Source organism: Poecilia latipinna, unplaced genomic scaffold (genome assembly GCF_001443285.1).
Source record: "Poecilia latipinna isolate Pla-1442-1.1 unplaced genomic scaffold, P_latipinna-1.0 Scaffold1676, whole genome shotgun sequence".
Lineage (NCBI taxonomy): Eukaryota > Metazoa > Chordata > Actinopteri > Cyprinodontiformes > Poeciliidae > Poecilia > Poecilia latipinna.
Genome location: NW_015114292.1, coordinates 58,258 through 84,640, shown reverse-complemented (window position 1 = coordinate 84,640; position 26,383 = coordinate 58,258). Strand labels below are relative to the sequence as shown.

The following is a 26,383-nucleotide window of genomic DNA, read 5'->3' as shown; positions in this document are numbered from 1 at the left end:
CCATTCTGTGCCTTCTAAGGTTGGAAAAGAAAATACGAAATATAAGCAGCTTTATTCAAAAAAATGTAACGCGTCACAGTAAAATTTTACCCAAACATTTAAAAACAAAGATGTTGTTTTTACAAATCATCTTAAAGTGAAAAAAAAAACAAAACCAAAGCACCATCATAAAGTCATCAAAAAAATAAAAAAAATGTAGCGGGGACAGAGGTAGTGTTGTAAAAACAGTCCTTCACGCTGTCGGCGTCAGCTTCATGGCGGACAAACGTGCAGCTTTTCTGCTGATTATTTTATGTAGCTTCGACGGCAACAAGTCGAGCCTGAAGAGCTCAGAGTTTCTGCTGATTAGATCTTCACACAACCTGGAACAAAGAAAGTCTATCAATTAAATCCTAGATGTGCTCAGGATAGTCCACTTTGCTTAAGCTGTGAAACAAACTGCTAATTGTGAAAAAAGAAATTAGTCATTTTTAAGAAGCAACTTTTTTTTTTAAAAGAAATTTCAAGACAGGCAAACAAGAGCTCAATTCCTGGGGTTTAACGGCCTGACGATAAAGATTAACTTAACATTCATTGTAAACAATAAATATGTGAGAGAACTCATCTGCAAGCAAACATGTTTTAAAATATTTTTCTCAGAAAATGCCATATACATTTATACTGTCATAAACTAATTCGGTTCACATTTTATCCCTTAAATGAGAAATACTTTTCATGAAATAAATACCTATGTAGCCTGAAAAGTTCTGAAAACTAAAGCTTTGGACAGCAACTTCAGAGACGAGACCAGGTTCTCTCCGCTCATCTCTGGATTAAATGGTTTCATGACACGTTAGCACAGGAAGCTTGAAATAAATGATGATTCTACATATAAAAAGGACAGAAAATTTTACAGAAAAAGAACGCCTCCTTCATTCGACTTGAGTTAAATATGCATTTCTTAAATTTACAACATTAAGACATGGATGTATTCAGATTAGACTTGCATAAATTATTTTTTTTTTAAACGTAGTCTTTATATAGGTTTTGTTAAATTTCTATTTCATATCCAGGCCAGGCTGGGATTTTATAACTGGGCTTTTTAAGTAAGGGTTTGCGATACCTGCAGAGAGAATACGGCTGCGTCTGGAAGATTAAAACGTCCCTGCAGTGATGTTGCTTTGGGGCCCTCATGACTGACACCTGGAAAAAAAAGGTTGACGCGTTAATGCCTCATTAGACATTAAGCATTGGAAAAGGTTAAGAACTGTCTGAGCAGCTAGGGACAAAAGAATAAAAATAATAAAAAATAAAAATAAAATCACATCCTATGTGTGAGGCATGACTCAAAAGAGAAGGTCTACAAAGCTCAGCAGACCAAACTATGGTTATGTTTTTCACTTTAGAACATGTGTGTCACTTAATACAACTGAGACTGCCTAGTTTACACATGCATTATTAAAGATGTGAAAATCAAACAGCAACGTGGTTCATCATCTGAAGCATTAAACCACTTAAAGTGAATTATGCAACTGCTTTGATCTCTGGCTCCCATTAGGTTTAAAAGGCACATTGGCCGTTTGCTGCGGCCTGTTGATGCTGTGTGTAAAGGGTAGGATACGGTTTCCATATGAAACAGGAGAAATAAGGTTGGGAGTTGGATTGATTGTCTTTTCACATACAGAGTCCACGAGGACGCAGAAGTCACTGTTTCCACCAAAGACGACGACATCACCGTCACTTCCCAGGCAAGCAGTGTGACAAACCCTGGGAAAAAAAAAAAAAAAAAGAAAGAAGAAAAAAGAATCTTTAGCTGAAAGTCTTTGGAAAATGGCCGATAAAAAGGGAAAGAACCTGACAACCATCTTTTGGCAGATTAACTATTTTATACCTTTTCAGCCATTAGCTCTTTGGCAGTATCCCTGGTCAGCTAAATTTTGGATTCTGGAATTTGGGAGCATTTTCCCTCCCAACTGATTAAGAGATCAGGATCCAAAGTGCTAATTCTACAGAACTGCAACTGTTCAAGAAATCTTTTGAAGCAAACAGGTCAGTTACCTGGGCTTATCTTCGTGTGGATGCTTCACCTTTGTCCACTCTCCCTTCTGTGTGTTAAACAGCCAGGCATCATCTGGAAGTGGTTACATAAACGGTGTTTTGCAGTTAACATGAAACCCAGTCAGAAGGAGACAAACTTCACAGTCCTCAAGTTGGTCAGACTTACTCAGGGTTTTCCCGTCCATGCCGAGGCCACCGTATACAAACAGAGTTTGGTCCGACACAAAGTTCATGGTGTGCATGAAGCGCCCCAAGGGTGAAACACAAGGCAAGTTGTCACTGAGTAAATCAGAACAGAAAAAAAAAAAGACAGTAAAATTATAAGCCGAGCATTTCATAAAGAGGCACATATGAGCAAGAAGATATTTACAATCTACTCCAAGTCCAGGTCTCGAGGTCCAAGCAGAAAATGTCCAACTCTTCTGTTTCCTGCAAACAAAAGGACAGTATATCATTTTTGTGGGCCATTGAACACTAAACAGGAACTTCAGTGGGGTCTAGGTTTGGTTAAAGGTGATCGAGTCAAGTTCTAATTTGTCTCAGAGTTTCTAGAGGTGACAGGGCAAGACACAAGCTCAGAGGAGAACCATTTATCACAGGATCTGCATTTCGTGGATGGGGCCCACTGTCCCGTCACAACAGGAAAGAGCTACTGAAACAGGAAAGGGCTTTACCCAAACCGTCACTACCAAGAGGGAAGTCTAATCCCATACAAAGCTATCTTGAATATCATAACTTGTTGTGGCATGAAAGTTTTTCCTAGAAGGATTTGCTAAAGAATGTCTGCTGCGATGAGAAGATTGCTTCAGCTGAGTTTTCCAGTTGCTCGAAAAACTCACCACTCCACCAGTGATGTAACCTTTGTTTCCCAGTATGGAGCTGGCATGGCAGCCTCTGGGAGAAGGAGCAGGACCCTGGATGAGATTAAAAAACAAAAAAATCTTCTTGTTAACATTCAGACACCAGACAGGCGGCAATATGGAGCCGTCAGAGGAGCTGCTCTGACAGAACATGTATATAATTCTGTCAGAAGTTGATTAATACAACATAATCAGGGTGCATCGATTTTGAAGGTACGGAACGGGTCATAAATTTATATAGTCAGCAGAGGGGAGAAGGGAATATTTTCAATAAGGGATCCACACAGACTCCCAATCTCTGAAGGGTAAAAGTAAAAAAAAAAAAAATTATGTTTTTATTTTTAGCTTTTGTCTCTTTCTTTAGAAGATTAGTCTCTTTTGTTGAGAGTGCTGTGCAAAGTTCAAATTTGTTCCATGAAAAAGAAAAAAAAAAAAAATCCCAAGTTCTCCACAAAAAATAAAATAAATGTGATCCTCCATACACCACACACACGTACACAAAAGACGACTTTAAGAGCCAGATTTAAATTTCAACTTCTGGTAAATCAGACAAAATAAAAAAATTTTAACCATCCACCATATTCCACCTCACCCGAGTCGCGGGTGCGCTCCACGTAGAGGACCGCGTGTCAAAGACGCAGACCTCGTTGTTCCATCCCCAGCACCGAAACAAAGTGTTTCCGATCATTGCCTTGGAAGAGGTGAGAGAAGTGGGCATCTTGTTTAAGAAAAATCATCCAAAGCAACAAAATGTTGAACTTTGCCAGGCTGGGTGTTTACCCAGGACATCTCTTCTACGATGAAGCTTGACGATGATGTGTTCTGAGCCTCTGCTACGGTCTTACAGCCATATCCCCCAAAGTAGATCAGTCTGCAAGAACCATAAGCTACAATCAACATGGAATACTGAAAGAAACAACTGAAAACGGCATTTTAGCAGTTTAATTCATCCCTTAATAGAATGTAAAAATGGTAAAACATAAAAACAATGGTGGAGTTTGAGAAACTGGTGGCGCTCATGTCACCAATTGCACATTCCCCTTAGTAAGCTTTGATGTCTGGAAAAATAGGGTGGCTCAAAATGTGAACAGATTCCCTGCACACAAAGCAATACATTTTCTTTTTAGATTTTATTTATGAGGAGTAGAGCTTATAGCTAATGAAGGTCCAAAATTTATCCTCAGAAAAAAAATAGAATACTGCATAAGACTGATGAAAGTTTTTAATACATCAGTGTTACACACACACACACACACTTGTCCAGATGACATTTATTGACAACTTGGAAAGTTGAGTGGAAGGAAAAACAAACTAAATAAAATCAATCAATCAAAAACCTGAAAGTATTTGCTCAGTAGTATAAGGAGACTTTCATAGATTGGGTGACATTTTCTTGCCTTTATTGGCTGCAAGCTGCAACAGGAAAAAAAAATGTAATGAAGCAGCATATGACTGGTTTCAGCTTTTTTTTTTTTTACTTTCATTACTGAAGTTTATGTTTAGTAATACTCATATTTATTTAGATATACGCGTCTATTCTTTATATACTAAAGACAGGGTAGGGGTAGGGTTGGGGTTGATGGAGTGGAGTTGCTGCAGGCTGAACTGACCTGCCTCTGTGCACCCAGCAGGAGTGATTGTCACGGGGCGAGGGCGTCACTCCCTTAGTGTCGGCGACTCTTGTCCAGGAGAAGCATGGCTGAGCGACATCCACGCTGAACATCTGCGAACAGAAACGGACCGCATTGCTCCAAGTCAAATACTTGGCTCTAAATTTTACAACTAATTTCATCTCTTATTGTCAGTTCAGGGCCTCAAGTCCATTTGACCAAAAGCTCTGGCCCCAGTCGGCGTCTAATCTGCAGTGTCAACACAGTCTGGTATGAGACTGAAATCACCGCATTTCTTAACCAAACACACAGAACTTGTAAAAACCCACAAGGCAAACTTCCTCCAGCTTTTTCAAACATCATTATGAAACTTTGCCGACTGGATATAGAAGCTACAGTTGGTCGGACACCATTTCTAGCAATCGGAAACCTCTCTGGATTTTCGTGACTTCTATGGATTTTATGCGTTTTGTTTTTGTTTTTTTACCTGCAAATGGGAGACATTCACAGTTTGATGTCCGAGCTCCTCACCTGGTTGGAATATCCGTCAGAGTCGCATCCTCCAAAAATGTAGAGAGTGCTGTTAATATTGGAGCCACAGAAACCAGATAAGCCTGTGGGACTCTCTCCAGTGATCTCCTTACACTCCCTATTTCACCCCAACAAAAAAGAAGGGGGGAATGGGGGGTTAAAGTAGTCATTGCCAAGGGAAGGTTACAGTTTTAACAAAACTGACTGCAGTCTGTCTTTTTTTACCGATTCTACAAAACAACTTTTTCCATCTCTGAAGCAGGAAAGAAACCCCCCAGTTTGCATTCCTAACTTTAAGGTCAAAATGACACGGCTTCAATATGGCCTTGTTTCTCACCACTTCCCACTGTCCAGATCACAGAGGCATATCTCACTACTGGGCAACACAACATCCTGTCCAGCAACTACCTGCAAGGAAACAAAGCAAAGCCAGTCAGACAGACCTCAATGTTCCTTTCATCTTCTACAAAAAGTCGCAAAGAGGACGCAAGACTTGAGCGCGCAGTGGTTCCGGTATAGCTTCAAGGATATTTTGACACTAATGTTTATAGTGTGCAAGATATGCATCATTCATCTATTCTCACACTTTTCACTAGTTTCAGTGTCAAAGGATCACAAGTTTGGTGTGAATTTCAGCTTTCAACTTGCACTAGTTTCAGCGATCATTTCTGTGTCATTTAGAGATACTTTTAATCTTTTTTCAGATCATCTCCTTCTCACGTGCAAATCTTATGTCTAATATACCTTCTAATAGTCTTATAGACCACAATGTGAAATACTTGTGTATATGAAAAAAAAATCTAAGTTTTAGTTAAAGCATGCTTTTACTTTTTACCAACGCTCCAAACGTGTCGTGAACGTAAAGCACTTTAAAACTCCTAACTTCTGACCTAAATGGTCACCTTGATGTGATTTCATTCAATTAATCTTCTGAAAATTGCTGGACTACAATCAATTTCAATAGTGCATAAAGTAAAAATAATATACAGCTACAAAACATACAGTTAAAAGAGAGCAGCAAAGACTAAAACAATATTCTGTACATCTGCGAAGCTTAAGTCTCGTCCTGCTACCCCGCACCTTTTAAGTGCATCTATTCGACACACCTGAACCAAATGGCTGAATTCCCTCAGCAGCATTTCAGAGGCCTGGCAACAAGTCATCCATTTGATTCAGGTGTGTTGGAGAAGAGTTGATTCTAGAAGTTGCCCTTGAGGAATGGACTTGGACATCCCTGCTCCATAAATACAGTAATACGGGGGACGCATGAGACAGGAGTGCAGCGCAGATAAGATACTTCTTGCAAACAAAATGAACAGCAGCATGTAATCGGGTATCAAAGTTCAGTTGGAAGCAAGTAATCTACATTACTTAGTCCCCAAAAAATGCGCAACATTTTAATTCAAAGTATCCCCCCAAAAAACAAGACGTTTCACACTCCTGAATATTCGGCAAAAATAATAATAATAATAACACAGAGACACATTTACAGTCCCTTCCTCCTACCTGCACAGGTAGCCAACATCCGCCTTTTCTCACCTGGTAACCTCCCCACACATACAGAGTGTTGCTGTGTATGAACGCCGTGTGGCTGCTCCTCTCCAGCCGCTTCACAGCAGCCTCCCTCCGGGCTGAATCCATCCCCAGACGCGGACTCGGCGCTGGTTCACCGTCCAATACGCTCAGTTAAAAACAAAGTAAAAACCGCTGTCAGTGGAGAGGATTTAAAGCTGAAATTAAAGGCTTAGCGAGACACCGGCAGGCTGTTGGCCGCCTGCGGCTGAGAGGGGAACAGCTGACGGTGTTGAAGAATTTGGCTAAAACGTGTTTTTCAGGCTCGCTCTCCTGTTTTATACTCCTCCCATTAGGGAGATATTTAATGCAAGCTCACCTCTGCAGGCGAAACCACGCCGCGCGCAGGGGGAGTAGTAGACCTGAACTAAATGAGAAAGAATCCCTAAAATGTAAAGCTCTTTATTGTGTTGCTGACGCCTACCAATTCGCTCTCGGGTTCGCCTTCTTAAATAATAACGCAATCCGAAATAAGAGAAACGTTGCAAACAACAGTATGGATGTAAACACTTGTTGAGTTTGAGTTAATTACAAAGTTCCTGAGATCAACGCTAGGAGAGGAGAGGAGGAGAATGCTAACAAACTAAGTCTTAAGTGATACATTTTGTGAAATTTTACTAAATGTACTGGTGGAATTTATATTTTCGTATAAATTTAATTTAATACGTCAGCTTTGCCAAGCAGAAGGCTTCAGTTAACCAGTCAGCTTTTAGTTAACATCCAACAATTAAGTTTTAGTCATCTTTCATTTCAACATAGAAACAATTGCCTAAATAATAAAGAAAAAGTATTATATGACTTTACCAAACGACTTAAAATTTGAATTGCTTGATTGTATGAATTTTCTAAGACATTTAGCTAATGTGGATGCATTTGTTTATCAATATTGATTATATTTAATTATGTAATAAAGAATGTAATTTTGGCCCTTTGATGGACTGGTAATCTGTCCAGGGTGTGGCCCCCAGTGACAGCTGGAGATAGGCACCAGCCCCCCTGCAAGGACAAGTGGGTATAGATAAGGGATGAATAAGGGCAAAAATAAATGCTGAAATTATTTTATTTTTGCAAATAAATAAAACCTTCACTGAGATTGCATTTACTTAGTTAATGCAAATTAGTTTTGCAGTTACCATTAATTTAAATCATCACATTTAAAATATTAACATTTAATCAGAACATTCAGATCTGAGCACATAATGCACACGGGCATTCCCAAATTCTCATTGCAATAGACTTTTATTTCAGTATGGCCGTTTTTATACATCACACATGACATAAAATAAGAACAATCTGTCAAAAACAGTACTGCTGTATTTTCCATGCTCCTCTTAAATGCGATATGTTATGCATATATCAAAATTATTATTTTTTTTTGTTCTTGGCAGTTTTGAGTCATGTTTACTAGTATTTCAGCACACTGAAGACATTGAAACAAAGTAGCAAAAATTTAGAATATACAAAAAATCTAAACAAAAAGACAAAAGTCTGCACAGTAAAATATAACTAAAGATATTGCAGCTACATTCTGGAGGAATATCCAACTTTGATAAAGTGCAAGTATGTTAAATGTCATAAATCAAAATGTATGCAAATCAAGATCTTTTGTACATTTATTTACTTTATTTCATCTAATTGGGAGTCTAAGCGCCAAATCAAACAATTCGGAAATTTAAGTAACGTATGGTAAAGAAGAGTTCTGTGTTTCAAATTTAAGACATTTTGCTAAATTATATCATTACAATACATTTAATGCTTGCTGTTCAATACAAACAGCTTTGTTCTGCATTTTGGCCCTGTGATAGCTTGAAATCAACAGGAAATGATCGAGTCATCAGAGTGGCAAGCTTGAAAATAAACACAAGGCACAACTAAAATCATTAGATCATTTCAAGTCCTGCTTTTTAATGGCTTCAAATATTTCATCCCCACTAGTGAGCATTATATCAGAACAAAAACTGAATGGAGAGTAGCGTGTTACGTAACAGTTAAGAGAAGTGAATTTGACTCAGTGACAGTGTACAAATGTGTTAGATACTGTTCGTGGCAGGTGTCGTCACCTCTGTCCTGCATTTCTTTTGATGCCGTGACTGAATCAGTGTTTGTAGAAGTAACAAATTCACTTGTCGTTATTATTTGGCTGCATCCATACTGTATGTTGGCCTCTAAATAGTGCAAAGTTTTAGTCAGTGTAACACGGCGTCCCCTTCATCGCATCTCTTGTCAGTGTTTAGTTGGTTGGGGAAGGCTCGTCGTTCTAGTAATTGCACTTTAGGTTACTTCATATAAAAGGTCATCTTCTCTTTTCCGTTGGCAATTAAATAGTTCAATGGGAGTCCTGTAGATCTCTCTCCAGGTATTTCTTCATTCGCTCACAGCGAGGACAAGAGTTCTTTTCAGTCTTGCAGAAAAGGTGAAACACTGCTTTACAATCTTTACATCTGCATCAAAAAAAAAAGAAAAGCATTGAAAACAATTTTAGTTAAAAGGGGCATTTACGCTCCCTCAGGAAAACAGGTGAACTTGATCTGAAAACCCCAAATCATGCAATCCCTCAATTTAACTCAGAGCACAGATAAGTTAGGGAGGAAGTTGTGGAGAAGTCTAATAATATACCTGGTGGTGCTGTCGAACTGGAAGGGGAAGAGGATGTCATTAGAGTGGCATATCTGACAAATGAAACCTCGCTGTGTGCACAGGTCGCAGTTCAGCACGTGACTAGAGGCCTGCTGCACCAGGGAAATCAGGAAGTTTCCATACTGGCCATCTGCAATCTGAAACACAGAGCAAATACACGCCTTCAGATCTGCTGGGGCTACAGATGGGCGGAGAAACATGAAAAGATAAAGAAATAAAACAAAACGGTACCTGTCTTAAATCCAGAACACTGTACAGGTCCCTTGACTCCAACAGGTAAGTTCGCTGTCCCATTCTGGAAACAAGACGGAGATAAAGTAAATATTAAAATAAAATGCAAAAACAATGATCATATATCTGAATTAAGTCCAAGTTAACATTTTACTGGACTGAAAACCACTAAATAAAATGCCAAAATCAGGTCAGAGTGAAAGTAGGCCCTGATCGATTTGCAAACACACTTGGCATGGAGTTTTTTGCAGGCTCCGCTGCGGCACGTCAGCAGGTAGTCGCCCAGCAGGCGCAGCCTCTCTCGCAGGCTGTGGGCCTGAGCCATGGATTCTGCATGACTCATCAGATCTGGATTCAGCAGCTCCAGGTTCATCAGAGGCTCCTGCTCTATCTGAGCCAACAGACGCAGAGCTTTCTTTGACACCTGAACGGAGAAAAACCGTGAAAGACACACTCTAGGGAGGGAACCAATTTTATACATCATGGCAGACTATGCAGTAAAGCCCTTAGAGCATCAGAGGGAGCTTGACGCAAAAATAAATAAATAAATAAATAAATAAAATCTAAATTATTGACCTCTCCACTACAGAGACATTTAAAGTTCTGCCTCTTAACTTTTCTAAGTGACATTTTATTTAAAAAGGATTTGTAAAGTTTTCCATCTCTTCCCTTTTCAACGCAGTTCAGGCTGACGGCTAACAATAGTTCTATTCAATAGAAATATGTATATAAAAAAAGGAAAGAAAAGATCAAAGCAGAAGTAGTTTGGAGAACTAACAAACCAGCACCCCACCCAAAAAAATGACCACAGTAGCCGATGACCACTTGACACAAAAATGTGTAAAAAAAAAACAAACAAAAAAAAAAAACACCAAGTTAAATCAGATAACATGAGACAATTCATTGTTTTGTTTTTTCTTTTTTACAACTTATAAAATCTAACAGTACAATTTACAAACAAATGTTTCATTTAATAAAAGCCAAATTCATCAGGTTTATGATGGGGTTCTTTCCCTGTATAAAAAGTGATCTGAATGACTTTCTTCTACCTCTCTCTGGGTGAGATCCCAGTTGTGCACCATGCGCGACGGGATGATGGTGGTGTCCCCCTTGTGGCAGGCCTCACAGTGGTACTGGCCTGAAAACTCACACAGCCGGGCTCTGCCTCGGGACGGGCCAATCTGCTGATGGCAGCCTGTGAATGATGCAGTTACAACACGTTCAAATGACTGGCATTGTCCAATCAAACACACAAAGGTTTCATCAATAATGCTCAGTAGTTTACATTTGTTTTTGTTAAACACACAGCCTAGTTCACATCACATTGGAAAATCTTTTACTTTTTAGGGGGGAAAAAATGTAAGATTTTTCCTTTTAGCCAGATGAGAAGCAACGAGCAAAACATACAAACGTAAAAACAAACCTGAGCATTTAAAGCTCTGAGCGTCCAGTCCCTTTTCTGATGGAACTGTGTAGAGGTGTACCAGAAGCTGTCCACTTTCTTTCAGTCTATGTTGCACCAGTCTATGCAGTTTACCATTCACTCCAGTGCTCCAGACTGGAGGAGGTTCCTCAGAAATTACATCCTCTCCGCTCTCCAAATACGAGTCCAAAGCTCCGCGGATCAAAACCCTCCAGGACCGAGCTTCCTCGGGATTCTCTGCTCTGAATCTTAGCGTCTCTCTCACCGTCAGGACTTTAAAAAAGGCCGGTCCTCCCAAGGACACATCTGGAACAACATCCCTGATTTCAACAATGGGATTGCTTAGCCTCAACACCTTCCTTTCCTCATGCACCCGAAAGCCTTTCAGGGCCTCCAGAGAAAGGGAAACAACCAGAGGGGCCCAAGTCCTGGCTTCAGAATCTGTGGAGAGATACAGAACGGATTCTTTGAGAGCATCCGTTTCTAAGTCAGTAGTTCGAGTCCAGTCAAACTCCTGGACAGGAGGAGCCGTCTCGCTCGAGTCAGAGGACGACATGCGTCGCTCGGGGCTTGAGAGAGCAGAGGAAGCAGACGAAACCGAACGCTCATCCACTCCATTTTCACCAGATCCTTGCAACACTTCCCAGTGCTCATCGTTGTGCGGCGTTGGTCGGCATTTGTTCACAGCCTCACATATACGTTCCACCCAATCCTCTGCCTCGTCCTGATTGGCTGCTCGGAGGTAAAGCCGTTTCCCCGGGAAGGCCAACTCGAATCGGCCATCCGACGACGGGATACGAATGTCTTCGCACCGCAGAAGGGAGCAGTTGTCGAAACATTCCCGATCTTCTGCATTCAGATACATCCGGAATTCGAAGGGCGAGAGTTCGCAGTAGTAGTCGCGCCATATTCCCACTGCGCCTCGTCGCTCCAAGTGACCGAGCTTCAGCAGGCCTCGAAAGGGGTTGGAAAGCCCTACGACAAAAAAACAGAAAGAAAAGAGGCTCAACACTTACTGCTGAAACCACTGTATAAAAAACAAAAAAAAACATACTTTTTTTCTTGATGCGTGACATTAAATCAGACAATTTTTGTTCTTGCTTTAGATTTAGTTAGAATTGCCGAAAGTATTTCCACTTGCTAAATCCCTGAATAATGAGAATCCACTACAGAATTACTTTCTCCAAAGTCAGATCTCCCAAGCACCAAAATTACTGTCCTTAAAGAATTCTGGAAAGTCTAAATGGTCTCATGGCTTTGTAAGTCTCCTATAGCTTCACATTTGACTTTAAATAGTAGTCAAACACAGTTTCCACATATGACATCATGAGAAAGTCCAAAGGGATCAACAACTTTTGGTCAACCTTGGATGCAATTTCCGGATTCCTGAAAGTCTCAGGTTCACCTGTTCAATCACATGCAAACATAAACACCGTGGGAAATGCCCAGCCATCTAACTGATCAAGAAGCAGATGGGTTCTGTTTCCCTGAGAGTTTTTAAGTGTGTGCAATCAACCCAAGTGCAAAATCCAAAAATCTTGAATATATGCTGGGAGAAGCAGATAAGAAGGTGTTGTCATCAGTAAACGAAATCCTGCACATGTCCTGTGATCTGATGAAAGCAAAACTGAACTTTTTCACCACTATAGTCGTCGGTATATTTGGAGGGAAAAGACAGAAGTACAGGAATGGTGGTGCCATGTTGTGGGACGGGTGCACTTCACTAAAAAGATGACAGAGCGGTAAGAACATTTTGTGGAAACACAGCAGCAAAATTTCTAGACATCAGCCACCTCTGTTAACCTCACTGAGAACGACTAGAAAAGGTCAGCCGATTCCTCGGACTTCATTTTTTTCAACTGAATGTGCAGCCGACTCACACAGGTGACGTCTCGCAACAAAAAACTCTCATAATATGTCATTGGAATGTGTCCGCTCCCTGAGATTACGAAACAAAGGCTGCTTTACGGCATAAGGCCAAATGGAATTTACATGTTGGACAATTTTAGTTCAGGGTTTGACTGTAATGTCATTCCACAGATTCCATTCCTGTTTGCTTTCTTTGCGCTTTTGTTGGAGTGACAAAAAAATATAAACAGCTCCATCCACTTTTATTAGTACACTTGGTAAAGATGTGTTAAAAATGTGTCTCTCTTTTGTTATAATTAAATAATTTCACACTGATTAAAAAAAAAAATATCTAAACTTTAATATATGTACATTTATTTGGCTATATGTCAGTGCCATAATTTCAAACACCCCAAATAATTTCCAAAAGAGAAATGCAACTGAAGTTTGTTATATAACAATAAATACTTTTGACAATGAAAAGTTTTTTGGAATCTTTCATTTATAGTTGATGACACTCCGTTTGTCTTAGGCACACTTAATTTGGAAAAGACATGAACACGGCATTTGAGTCAGGTAGGTGTGACCTAACACACAGGTAGGTGTGTGTTGATCAGAAAGTGGCTATGAATAAACGGATCCGTACGTAAGCTTGTTAAACTGGGCTCTTGTGTTTTTAATTCGATAAGAAAGCTGCGCAACATTCCTGAGTCATACCAAAGTTTTTCAAGCTTGTTTCAGACATTCTTGAAATCTATATATGACCAGTGGTTTTTCAGGCTTAATGAAGCCATTTCAAACTTCTTTGTATTTTCATAGATTTTTTTTCCCCTTTAACTAAAGTCCCATAACTCCAAAATCTGTCACAACCTGCCATGATGTTTAATATGCCACAAAAAACACAGTAGTTTTAAGGAAACGTTAACCAGTTTCTTTTGATAAATCTGGATGCCTATATTTCACTTCTGACAAGAAAGCTAAACAATACAGAAGTTCTGTAATTCAGGTACTGTATGTAGAATCCCTTTCAAATGCATACTGCATGTTATCAAGGTGCACAAATAGTTTTAAATGGGATTCTATGTAACAGACCAACAAAAAGTAGTGCTTAATTGGGAACTGGAAGGAACATATGGTTTTAAAACTGTTTTATGAAATAAAACCAAGTAAAGTGTTGTCTGCATTTGTATTCTGCCGTCTGAGTAAATACTTTATAGATTGATCCATTTCACTGCATTTAGAGTCTTTTGGGGTATGTCTCTATCAGATTGCACATCTAGACACCAACATTTCACATCACCAGTTTTAGCAACATGTAACATGGAAATACATTTCAGAAGTTGAAGGTTTAGGAAGACTTCTGCAAAGCTTTCTATGTTTTCCAATGGGAAAAGTGGACAATACACAGTATTTCTAGTAGCTTAGTGACCGATTGGTGTTTTGTTAAAAATGGGTCCTGATTGTAGAGGTGCTGATATGTTTGTGACCTTTGGGGTCTCAGTTACTAAAAACTGTGGGAAATACCTATTTGTCTGCGATGGACGACACAGGGAGGAGACTGGGAAGCCTTCAGGTGAGCTGTGGGAGACACCTCCTCATTATCAGGCACCACTACCAGGTCAGGCTTGTAGATGTCATCCTCAGAAATCCAAGACCGCGAATTCTGCAAAAACAGACTATTTTTATTCCGAGTTATAAAACTGCAACGTCCCCAGAGCTATCTGAAAAACAATCACCCACTCAGGATCATGTGAAGAAAACATCAGGACTGACATTTGAGCAAACCGCTGTGAAATTTGTTCCTGTTAAATCATGTGTCTGAGGTTTGTGTATGAAACTTTGACAAAGTGCAAAGGACCAACAATATTTGACTAACTCTGGCAGAACTGCCAAGGTGGAGCAACAAAAGCACAACTTCTCTGTTTCATGGAAGATGTTACAACACGTCTTGCAGTCGTCTCTGTTTGGAAATCTCAAGTTAACTTAAAATAAAGGGTTGAGACTTTTACAGTACTTACTCTAGTGTGCAACAGAGTAAGTTTCTGTCCTGCCGCAGAAGAAGTTTCATTTCTGATCAGCACGGCGATGGCACACCGACTGAGACTTTTATGGTCTTTGTCAGCAACAGGAAGGTTTTTAGGGGGGAATTTTTTTTGGCCAACAGACTAAGGCTAGTGAGACGATTCATAATCTTCTAGAGCGAGAACCAACATTTTCCGTGTTTTTTAAGGAGCTATTTTGATTTTTTTCCACCATGACACACTGACATTCCAGAAATTACAGTCAAACATCCTGTTTGCCATTTCCTCATAAACCAACTGTGTAACAAACCTTATTTTCAGTTAGTTTAAATTCATTAAAGCTGTGATACTTGAACACGGATCCATCTGAATTGATAGTTAGTAACGTGAAACAACTCTTGCACCTGATCTTTTCATTTCCAAAGAGACTTGCTTTCCTTCCTGATTCAAATGACCTGCTAGAATTTCTTATATAGGCAAAATAACACTTAGTTTTATTTATTTTTTTAAGTACTAAGAGCATCAATGCTAGTTTCTGAAAAAAGTGATGCATTTCTCATGTTCCGAACCAACGGTTTATCTTTCTGTTCATATAAAACCACCTGCAGGTACAGAGGATTCACAAAACATGATTATTATTATTAAGCTTAATCACTCTATTCCCTTAAAATAAAATAATCCATTATTAATCATGATAATGTCCAATGCTAAATAATGCATGTCAAAATTATGTTTGTGGCACTGCTTTCATCCTGTGAAATAATTATGTTAAAATACGTTTATAATGAAAAGCAACTCAAAATAACAATAAATGTATGTATGTGCGTGTGTATATATACATTTATATAAAATACACATGATTTAACTGTGCAGATTTTAAAGAGAGACTTGATGTTTATAGCTTTACTTTATCTGTGATTCTCATCAGAGTAATTTCTGTTTTTTTATTTACTTACTGAGATTGAATCTGTAGACAGTTTCCTGCTGATGATGCTCGTTGAGCGCTGTGAGCCTTTGCGTGCTTGGGACTCGGAGCTTCTCTTCTCTGAAGCACCCGTTTGCTTCATTTCCTCAACTGGCTCTGCGCTCTTCGGAACAACAGCCACATGTTCTTCCTCCACAGGCTCAGTAGGTTCAATAACCGAGGAGATCACAGCTGTGTCGGAGCATAATTCGGAAGAGGAACTACCGCACATTTCATGTGTTGCTTGGACATTAAGTTGTTGATCACAGGAAGGCATCTGATCAGAGGGTGGAGGTGGCTCTGGGTCAGGATTTTGGAGTTGTTCTTCTTCAGGGTCTTGTGCTGACAAATCCTGACTCTGGTTCTCGCTGTCTGAGCTGCTGAACGTTGTGTTCTCCGAGAAAAGTTCGCCTCCAGTGCTGGAAACGAACGAGTCTTCACGCATCGAGTCCTGACTGCACTGTCCACTCTCTTGGAAATCAGACTGCACACTGAAAAAATACACAAGTCAGGGCAGGTTGAGATAACATTTAGGATATAATTTTGTATGTAGACTGTCAATATTGTCACAAGTTTGACTATATGGAATGAAAGTTAGAATATATATGGAATGAGTAGCCTGGAAATAGTGATCTGATACAATCAATCTGATACTTATTTGTATCAGACTGAAGTCATCCATGTTTCTGTGTATTGTTTTAGGGAACCCTTCATGCATGATGTATTAAATTACAGTATTTATCATATCTCTGTATTTGATTGAGGAAGTTGCATATAAAAATAATTATTGTTGAATATTCAACCAATCCAAAAAACGAGGTCGGTTAAGTTCCACCTCACCCGCAAGTTTTCCTCTAATCACCTTCCACAACTCAATAAGGTTTCATAACATTTAGCTTGGTAGTTTTGTTGCTTAAAATATTACTTAAGAATTGCATTAAAATGATTTATGATAGTCTCACATCATTGCAGAAGAACAGACGTTTTAAACAGTGTTGTGTAAACACTACAAATGTTTGATTTATTTAGATAACTGCTGCTCCTTTTAGTTTTGCCATTCCAAAAATTTTTTTTTATCAAAATAGGTAAAACTTCCACTCTTCCTGTTAAATCCCTCCCCAAGCCTCATCCTTCCACATAACCAAAGAATAGCAAACCAAACATACTCTTTCTGCTGCCTTTTGGTGTAGTTTCTGACAATAATGGGGGCATCCAAGTCGCCTGAAGACCACTGCTCTCCGTTCAGGCTGCGGGGGTCCTGTCCCTGCAGGTAGCTGTCGGAGCTCAAGCTGGAGGAGAGCTGGGAGGACCCTGTGGTGTCCAGACTCAAATTAGATGAATACAGCACCGCCTTTTCTCCTTGCAAAACCCCTCCGCCAGGCGGAGGAGTCGGGTAGACTCTCTGCACATCCATTGCATCTGATGAACCCGACGACTGAGACGCAGTGTCCCACGATTCCTTGCGCGGGGGCTTCGGGGCGAGCTGGCTTGCGCCATTGAGCGCGTCCGCCTGGGACAGTGGGCAGAGTCCCGCCAGAGCCAGAGGCGTGGTGGTCCATTCGTTAAGGACAGAGGATTTGTAGGACAGGTTGAATGTGAGTGAGGCCAGACCCTGGAGGTAGCTGAGCAGAACTTCTCGCTCCTCTGCATTCAGGAGCATGGCACTGGGTTGATAGTGAGCGAGCAGCTTGGAGTCCTCCCGAAACAGAGACGCGAGGTAGCACTCTAGAAGGCCGTGGTTCAGGGCCAGTCGCAGCCACGCTCTGCAGCGGCCCACGTCTGTGCCGAGGTAGCTGATCTTCTCCAGCTCCGTGATCACGTCACTGCAATTAGTTTTTTTTTTTTTTTAAACAAGTTTAAGAATTTTACAGATAGCAATTGGGTTTTTTTTTTTTTCAATAAATGAATCTTAGCGTTTAGTGTTTTCACATTCAGTTATGAATGATTTACTTCTCCATTTCTGCTTACCGGTGGGTGACCGTCTTGAGGAGGCTCCAGAAATAAGGCTGTGGGAGAACTCCCCGGTCACCCTTCCTATTCCGGCCTCCGGCTTCGGAGCGGATATACTTGCTCTTGATCCCATGGATGAAAATGGCCTCCAGAGCGGAGCAAAGGAGGTTAGCATCCTCGTCTTCGCTGGTAACCATGGCGTCTGATGTCACGTACCGTTTCTGGAGGGCTTTAAGAGACTGGGCCAACTTGTCTTTGATCTGGGTGAGAAAATAGAACGGACAGAAACATCAACTTTTCCCCCCCCCTCAAATAAAATCAAAATAACAAACAGAGCTGATGAGAGGCAGGTTGCTTTACAGCCTTTGCACAGAACTGTACTCTGGGTTAGAGTTTGTCGTCAAAGCTGTATTCTTATGAAATCCGGGGCACAGGTTATCTAATACCATATGTCTCAGCTGACATGGAAGGAAGGAGATCACTGCAATATAAAATCCAAAGCAATGTTGCGCAACACTTTGTGGAAAAAGCTGATTCTTTTGAGCAACACTGAAATCGGTGACAGCTTTTCCCTCTGAGCACTGCAGAGGCTTCCTGCTGCTCTTAAAAGAACACTTTATTTCCGTTTGTTATTTCAAAACATACGTCTTGCAAAAGTATTCATACGGCTTCAACATTTTAGTCATCTAGCTGCAAGTATTTTTGGGGGGATTTAATGAGGTAGACCATCATAAAGTAGATCAAAATATTGAAAAAGAGAGAGAGAATACCTCTCTGATTAAAGCTGCATCAGTTAAGTTGGATACTTTGAAGTCAGTGACTGACTTCAAAGTCACTGACTTTGAAGTCAGTGACTTTATACATGTATAATACATGTATAATACATGTATAATATACATGTATTATACATGTATTATGTATAATACATTATATTATACATAATATAATGTATTATATTGGAAAGACATACCAATATAATACATTACTCTTTTTGTATGCTTCGTAAAGAGGTAAACAAAAAAAAAACAAAAAAACAGTACGTTATGCTATTTTGATTAACCTAATAATGAAAAGAAACTAAAACTGATGCATCTGCACAACTGTATAAGACACTAACGGACTGAAGCTGCTTTAAAGATAATATTGCAACTTCCTTCTTTAATAGATCATTATCATGTTTTTAATCCACACAGTGAAATATCTGCATACGCTCCCACATATCATTGTACTGAAGCCGATTTACAGAAATACAATTGACTTATTCCTATATAAATAACAAATGCCCATCACAATAAATTCTTCAAAGCTGAATAACGTCTTCAACAAGTGAGAACTGTCGCTTTTACTCAGTTCCCTTCCGACAGCTAAAATAAAACCAAAGAGGTTTTCTTTCTCACAAAAGATCAGCGTGAGCCTCTTGGTCAATCAAAACTTTATGCCAGGGAAACATAAAATTGGGAAGTTCAACATGGATCGTACAGGTAAAGACAATACTTCTGACACAGACATATGTGGAGCATTTCAAAAGCAGAAATCCAGAAAAAGGTCAAATATTTACAAAGCAATATTTATGCAGAAATTTGCCAAATTGGAACATTTTAAGAAAATGTTTGCTGTTGAAGTGAATATGTTTCATGAAGCACCGTGTATACAACTAAGTAGAAGTAATACTAAAACCCAGCTTAACCACAGAGTTATGTATGCTTCCTGCTATCTCACGCAAGCATCACTTCTGATCTTCAGAAAAAACAACTGCTAATTTAAGGTTCCTGTAAAGTAACAGTGAATAAATGGCTTAACAAACTAACACCTAGGAGTCAAATCAGAGATTTTACTTGCGTTTGACATCTTTGGAAAAAAAAAAAAAGATATGAAAAAAAATTTAGTGAGCTATAGTTTAATCTATCAAATGACCAGGTATAAAGTAAATCTTTCAGTTGGGTTTCATAAGTACAGAAACCTCTGTTCTAGAACCTGGAGGGTTTCACTGTATCAATATATATCAGAGACAGCCCTGTCATTTTTGGTTGTATTTGAGAAATCCTTATTTTATTTTTGCCACAATACCTGTAATGCAAAGTCAGCTCATCCCTTCATTTATCAAGAAAACAGCAAAAAATATAAAAAATGTTTGTATTATCCGTTCTTACAGAGAAATCAAGATAAGCTAGCAGTTGTATCATGAAGTCAGATCAATGCATATCTGCTGAAAACTACATAGCGGCCCAGTTAGGTAAGCAGTTCTGTGAAAGCTATAAGCAGGAAGCACATGGTGCTGCTAGTGGATAAAAAGTGAACTATCTGTATGTTATAGTAGTCATACACTGTATTGACAATATGAGTTCATTCTAAGAATTATTGACTAATCAAAGTCTGCTCTTACATTTCTTATAATGTACTTTTGCAGCATTCGTTAGTTGTCAACTTTGCACCCAGTAATGTTTAACAGTGTTTCTGCAAGTCTCAGATAACACTTAAATATTTTTAAAATATTTACAGGGCCATCATGATTTAAATTTAAAACCAACATGAATTCTCAAAAATAAGTGAATTGTATAACTTAATAACTTGTATTGGATATAGCTAATTTTTGCAAACAATTTATTTAGTAGATTTGTAAGAAAGGCTGAGCATCGGATGACAAATTCCTTCTGACAGGTTTGGTTGTTGCCCTGATTTAAGGCAGCACAATATCTTTGTCCTGAATCATTATAGTTTTATCAGAGCGTGAAAGCACCCATATTAATTCATCACAGGAACATACTGAGCAAATGACTGCTGCCAGTACATTTCAAAAATAATAACTTCTTAAAAAAGTATCAAGGGGAAAAGAAAAAAAAAAAAAAAAAGCAAAGATATACCAACTTAAAATGTAACAGATCGGTTGAAATGCGAGACTTTGCAAGACATTTAAGACATTCCAGAAACCCTGATAAAGTTAACGGCGTAATAATAACACAGCAAATAAGTGATACTGAGAGAGAAGTCCTCTTAAGGCTTCCCGAATGTTCTCGAGCATAATTAGAGCAACAAAATTTACAACAGGTCTTCCTGAGTGTCACAATCACTTCACAAGAAGCAGCTTTTGAAGAAGTGAGGGAACACTGACACTAACTTACACAAACTTTTGACTGCATATGAAAATATTTTTTGATTTTTACCTGTTTGACATCTTTGGCCTCTGGTAGTGTTTCTGGCATCTCTGTGGCAAGCATGGCACGTCAAGGGAAGGTTTATTTTCACATGGCACCCTAAAACACACAAAAACTAAGTCTAAACACTCACTTACAGTAACTGTGGTTCACTAACTGTCTCAAGTACATCTGATATCCAAATTTAATAAAGAAGAAGAGCCAGTTTCTTTTCTTCCTTTTTTTTTTTTTAAATCACTTGTTACTGGCAGAAGATTATTTGTGTTTCCTTGTCATGGGACTCTGCACTCTTGCCTAGCTGGAGTTTCACGGTCTTTTTGAGTAACCGCTTTGTAACTGAGTCATGTGAGGCACTGATTAATGATGATGTCTGTCTGCAGGGAAGTAGCTACAGAAGCTTCAGAAATAACTTCCTCAATCAAATAATGACCTCTGCGAAATTAAAAAATGAGTTTTAATACAGCAAGCGAGTTAAATTTCCAGGGAAACATTGTCTGAGCTACATTGCAAACACAGAAAGGTGTAATTCAATTCAACTATAGTTTATCGATCCCAAAGGGCAACTAATGAGACAACAGCAGAACAAGAAAGTGACCTAAAAAAATAAATAATATGAAAGCTTGTTTACACTGGCACTACATTATCTGTGTTCAGCTATGTGACTTCATGCCAATCAACAAGACACATAAAATCGCATACTAAACCCACAGAACACTAAAATACTCTGTCTAATCCTTGGCCAACATATAAAGGACTTTGTCCTAACTGTAACCTACAAGCGACTTTAGAGCTGCAAACCAGCGTTAAATTAGCACATCGGTTGGCTAACTTACCGAAACAGTTTGGCTAACCTCTCTCCAGACTCCCAAAAACACGTCGATATTCTTCGGGAACTTGATGTAAACTCACTGAAAGGACATCATGTAGCTAAACGAATCTCAGTCCGTACAGTTGTTTTTCATAGTTTTCTGTAAAAGCACTACAACACAGAAAAACACAGACCCTCAAACACAAGGGACTCCTCCTCCTGTTGCCGTCTAACTGAAAACCGATGCATCATGGGAAGTCAAACGATCTCTGATGCCTTCATGAACTTCCTAAAAGGAGTAAACCTGAGTGCTCAGCACTAGAGCAACATTTACATTTTAGAAACATTTTAAACATATCTATCTTCTATGGTAAAATACACAAATAGATTTGTACGGATTTCTGTGGTGGAAATCGAATTTTATGTCTTTATCATCACCCTTCCATGTAAACATTTCAATGTCACTATCAACCCATAAACTCGTGGTTAGTTTAACAAACCTATCCTCCGAGCTTTGCTGCTTAAAGATAGCTAAATAAACGTCTATTTTTTTTTAAATGCACGAGGAAATTGAACTATATTAGAAGCGACTACGCAAACGAAAACGTTACTTTTGAAAGATAATAGAACCTTACGAGTGACACCTAAACGACTCACCTCAGCTGCGTTGTTCTATGGGGTTGACGAGAACTGTATGTTCTGTGACAGGCAAAACTAATTTTAGTTTTACTTACACTCGGTGACCTAAATTAATCTAGCATTAATAATGAATTAAATCATCATTGCTTTTGATCAAGTATAAATATCTAACATAATAACATACTGTTTATATAAACACAAGAAGTTAGTTAAATTAATGAACGTGAGCTTATTAAATAATAATTAGGTGTAATGATGATAGAGGAATTAATTTATCGTCAGTTAGATAGGGGTTAATTAGATAATAACTACAATAGACTAGCTATAAGTTTGACTTTGGTATATTACTGTTTGCTAAACAAGAACCCAAAAATGTTGAAAATTACGTTTAAACTACTTCCAAAGTAAGTTTATGTGACATTAGAAATATCATATAAACCAAAACGAGGTTGACAACAGGTGTCTCCGGATTAACACGATCAACTCATTTGACTTTAGCATTAGAGATGTCACTAAGATAAGACCTTAAATGGATCAAATGGAAACTTTCTAAAATGATAAGTCTAATACTAACTAACTCATTCAAATGTGACACATTCATTCATAATAAAATTTATATAAAATTATCATTAGCCCTCCTGGATGATCAAAACAACAGTGAATCAACACTTTAGTTACATTAATGTTCGGGTGAAATATCCTACCCAAATTTGTCAGAATTTTGCCGTCATGTTTACAAGCAAATATGATTGACCAACATCAAAACAGTGTCAAACATTTGTTTTTCCAAATTCCTTCTCATCGCGCATTCTTTCCAGCGGCAAGTTGGAAGTGCAACGTTATCAGGCTCATAAATGCGGGCTCATCCCTTTCATATTGGTAACATGAGCTTCCGGTGTTAACCCAAATTGTGTGACACGTGCGCTAAATATCCACGAATTATCTTCTGATCGATCAAAATTAGGATAACATAAATATTATTTGGATAAATTAATTAACAATTAACTGTGGTGTCCTTATTGCAGAAATTTCTTAGACACTCACCTAAGCTAAAGGAAGACCTGAATGTCAAACACCAACAAATGATAAAAAAGTCGCAGGTATTTTGACAACATGATATCAATAAAGCCCAATTAAAGAACACTTTACTGTATTTAATCTCTATATAAATTATAATAAGGTATTATTTTTCTACCACTTCGAATCATGTCATAGTCTGTCTAAAAAAAAAAAAAATCCTAACATAATGCGTTTAAGTTTTGGTTGCAAGTCATTGGTTTTGCAAGTCATATTTCGAAAACGTTTTGTGGTAAATGGTTTACAAAGTCATTTTTAAGCTGAGAACACATTTACTTGACTATGAGATCATTTTATTATTTTTTTTACATGTTTATAACAGTGCATTATGATAGATTTCAATTGATTTACAATGATTTCAAAACAAATGGAAATACATAAAATGCCAACATAGCTAACATAGTTAATAAATAAATGAATGAATGAATAAATAAATAAATAAAAGTTATTATGAAAGGTAATAATACAAAGCAATCAAAAGATGAGAGAAATAAAATAAAAATAAAGAAACTGCACAAATAATGATACATATCAGTGTCGTCACAATCAGTAGTTCTAAAACACATGATAATTTTGAAATAAATAAATAAATAAATAAATAATTCATGTGACATCCATGTTCAATATTTTAGTTGGAGGGGAGCAGAGAGGAAACCAGGAGGTCTGCTTTGATTAGACAAACTTTGACTTCCCTCCTGATCAGCTCCCAGGCGTCAGCACTGTGGCCCTGAAGACACAACAGTGTTATCATTATTATTCAATCAATCAATCAATCAATCAATCAATTTGTATAGCACATTTCAGCAGCAAGGCTGTTCAAAGTGCTTCACATCATAAACAAAAACACAAAATCATGCAACATTGAATCAACAATGAAAACATTATATTAAGTCAAATGCCATCATTAAATTCGTAATTGATTAAGTTTCAAATACAACTCTAAACAGGTTTTTAGTTGAGATTTAAAGGCACTCAGTGTTTCAGCAGTTTTACAGTTTTCTGGATGTTTGTTCCACATTTGTGGTGCACAGAAGCTGAATGCTGCTTCTCCACGTTTGGTTCTGGTTCTGGTGATGCACAGCAGAACCAGAACCAGAACCAGAAGACCTGAAGGGTCTGGAAGGTTGGTACAACAATTTATTGTGGTGCTAAGCCGTTCAGTGATTTATAAACCAACAACAGTATTGTAAAGTCTATTCTTTGAGCTACAGGGAGCCAGTGTAGGGACTTTAAAACTGGTGTCATGTGCTCTATCTCCCTGGTTTTAGTGAGAACGCAAGCAGCAGCGTTCTGGACCAGCTACAGCTGTTCGATTGATTTGTTGGGCAGACCTGTGAAAATGCTGTTGCAGTAATCAATGCAACTAAAGATAAACGCATGGATGAGTTTCTCTAGATTTCGCTGAGACATAAGTCCTCTAATCCTGGAGATGAGATTATTACATTATGCAGTTTAGAAACTGCAGCAGAAAAGTAATTTGTACTGACCATTTTCGCCAGGATTTCATTGGATAACCTCTTGAAATACAAGTGCAGCTTGGTGTTTCTCTTCTTCATGTGGCTATGACCTTTAATCTGAAATAATTAGAGAGAGAAAAAAAGTCAGGTTTATAGATTATGTTTTGTAAATTTGTTGTGAGATGTGTTTACATTAAATTGTTATGAAACATATCCAATCTGAATCGAGGTGAACTTACACATGAGTGAAGTTCATCAGCCTGTCTGTTGACGACATTGAGAAAGTTCTCCACTGTGACCTCCTGCCATGATGCAGAGCTTTGATCTTCCTCAAACAGGGCAGAAACCTCCTTCAGGATGTGAACTGCGAAGGAAAGTTTACCTTCAGCCTGGAACAAGAGGAAGAACAGGAAAACTGTGAGATGACTGAAAGAATAATTGCTGTCTCATCTACAATAAATCATAAGCTGTAGAGGACTTACTGATGCTTTGGATGCCTGACTGTAAAGATGATCAGGGAAGGGCACAGTGTTCTCTCCATCAGTGCTGTTAGTCATGTTTTTCGCCTGCAGCACACACAGACACACACGTCAGACATTAAATACATTTTTACACATTAGGTGAACTTCAAAAAATCTTAAAATTTGGTCTCTTACCATCATATCCAGCAGATCCAAAGAGTTTTCGCTGTACGGTCTGAATCTGTGCTCCATCCACCTGCAGCTCAGCGCGGAGCATGCGCAGAACAGACCGAGAAACACACAAGCGATGAAAATCCTGCTCAGCATCTTGACTTTGTCCTTTAACTAAACAATAAAGCTTCTTTGTATACGAACTCGGCTGTCTCCTGGTGTTGTTGTGTTGAAGCAGAGCCGCAGCGGAGCATTTAAACCAGAGCGAACAGATTTCGCTTTCCAGACACACCTGCGGGGAAAAGCCAAGCGGCGGAGAGGTAGAAAACGAACATTGTTTAGCTCGTGAGGTGGTGTGGTGTAAATCCGAGTGAAGGAGTGAAATAATCATGCTATGATCTGAAATAATTTAAACATTTCAGACCACAAAAGCAGCAGTGGACATTTCAAAACAAGATGAACGTGGTGACTTTTATTGAAATACATTTATCCTCAGGGTCATCATGGCATAAGGCATGCTTATACGTCCATTAGAATGATAATAGACCACACTTTGTTCTTGAATTTACTCCATATCCATTAAAAACAACTATTTAGATACTAATTTCTAAGGTACGGAATGACGTTTCCTGTATAAGATAAAAGAGTTAGCTGATCCAAACTCGGGCTCAGGTAAGAAACAGAGAGACGAACAAAATTGACACCGGTGGGAAGTAACGAACTGTTTAGTACGTTTCGAACCCGTATATTGATCAGGTGCTGCAGGACATTTCGTACTGTCAGTTCCTTGCACCTTCCTTGCATTAGCACCTGCAGTGAAAATGTCTGAACTTTCTTTGATTATGCGTCTGTATTGTTTTGTTTCCTTTTTTCCCCCAGTAGAAATATTTAAAACTAGTTGTTTTTGTTTTCTTGGTTGTTGAGTCTACCTTTT

The 26,383-nt window shown here is 38.7% G+C and overlaps 3 protein-coding genes across 5 annotated transcripts; all 3 read right to left on the bottom strand.

Annotated features, from left to right (window-relative positions):
• Positions 1-33: 33 nt before the first annotated feature.
• Positions 34-6,908, bottom strand: LOC106964466 (kelch domain-containing protein 1-like). Of its 3 annotated transcripts, XR_001428431.1 has the most exons (14): positions 6,545-6,908; positions 5,376-5,446; positions 5,039-5,156; positions 4,508-4,620; positions 3,678-3,768; positions 3,490-3,588; positions 2,877-2,951; positions 2,408-2,466; positions 2,204-2,316; positions 2,038-2,110; positions 1,662-1,746; positions 1,103-1,182; positions 728-864; positions 271-362 (listed from the first exon to the last, which is right to left on the bottom strand). XR_001428431.1 is itself a non-coding variant. In XM_015060011.1 (13 exons), the coding sequence occupies exons 1-13, from the start codon at positions 6,677-6,679 to the stop codon at positions 233-235; spliced, it is 1,242 nt and encodes a 413-aa protein (XP_014915497.1). In that variant the 5' UTR covers positions 6,680-6,905; the 3' UTR covers positions 34-232. The 3 variants fall into 3 exon arrangements, 2 of the variants coding, with proteins under 2 accessions (XP_014915497.1, XP_014915499.1); XM_015060011.1 differs by lacking the exon at positions 728-864 and having other exon boundaries at positions 34-362; positions 6,545-6,905; XM_015060013.1 differs by lacking the exon at positions 728-864 and having other exon boundaries at positions 34-362; positions 6,578-6,901.
• A 922-nt stretch (positions 6,909-7,830) lies between these two features.
• plekhm1 (pleckstrin homology domain containing, family M (with RUN domain) member 1) lies at positions 7,831-21,883 on the bottom strand. Its single transcript, XM_015060006.1, has 12 exons — positions 21,670-21,883; positions 20,846-20,934; positions 17,703-17,944; positions 16,901-17,557; positions 15,727-16,225; positions 14,274-14,412; positions 10,902-11,876; positions 10,528-10,673; positions 9,709-9,902; positions 9,479-9,542; positions 9,227-9,384; positions 7,831-9,051 (listed from the first exon to the last, which is right to left on the bottom strand). The coding sequence occupies exons 2-12, from the start codon at positions 20,897-20,899 to the stop codon at positions 8,937-8,939; spliced, it is 3,243 nt and encodes a 1,080-aa protein (XP_014915492.1). The 5' UTR covers positions 20,900-20,934; positions 21,670-21,883; the 3' UTR covers positions 7,831-8,936.
• A 2,065-nt stretch (positions 21,884-23,948) lies between these two features.
• LOC106964461 (interferon a3-like) lies at positions 23,949-25,630 on the bottom strand. The gene is made up of 5 exons (XM_015060003.1): positions 25,474-25,630; positions 25,300-25,383; positions 25,057-25,206; positions 24,848-24,934; positions 23,949-24,087 (listed from the first exon to the last, which is right to left on the bottom strand). The coding sequence occupies exons 1-5, from the start codon at positions 25,603-25,605 to the stop codon at positions 23,989-23,991; spliced, it is 552 nt and encodes a 183-aa protein (XP_014915489.1). The 5' UTR covers positions 25,606-25,630; the 3' UTR covers positions 23,949-23,988.
• Positions 25,631-26,383: the final 753 nt, after the last annotated feature.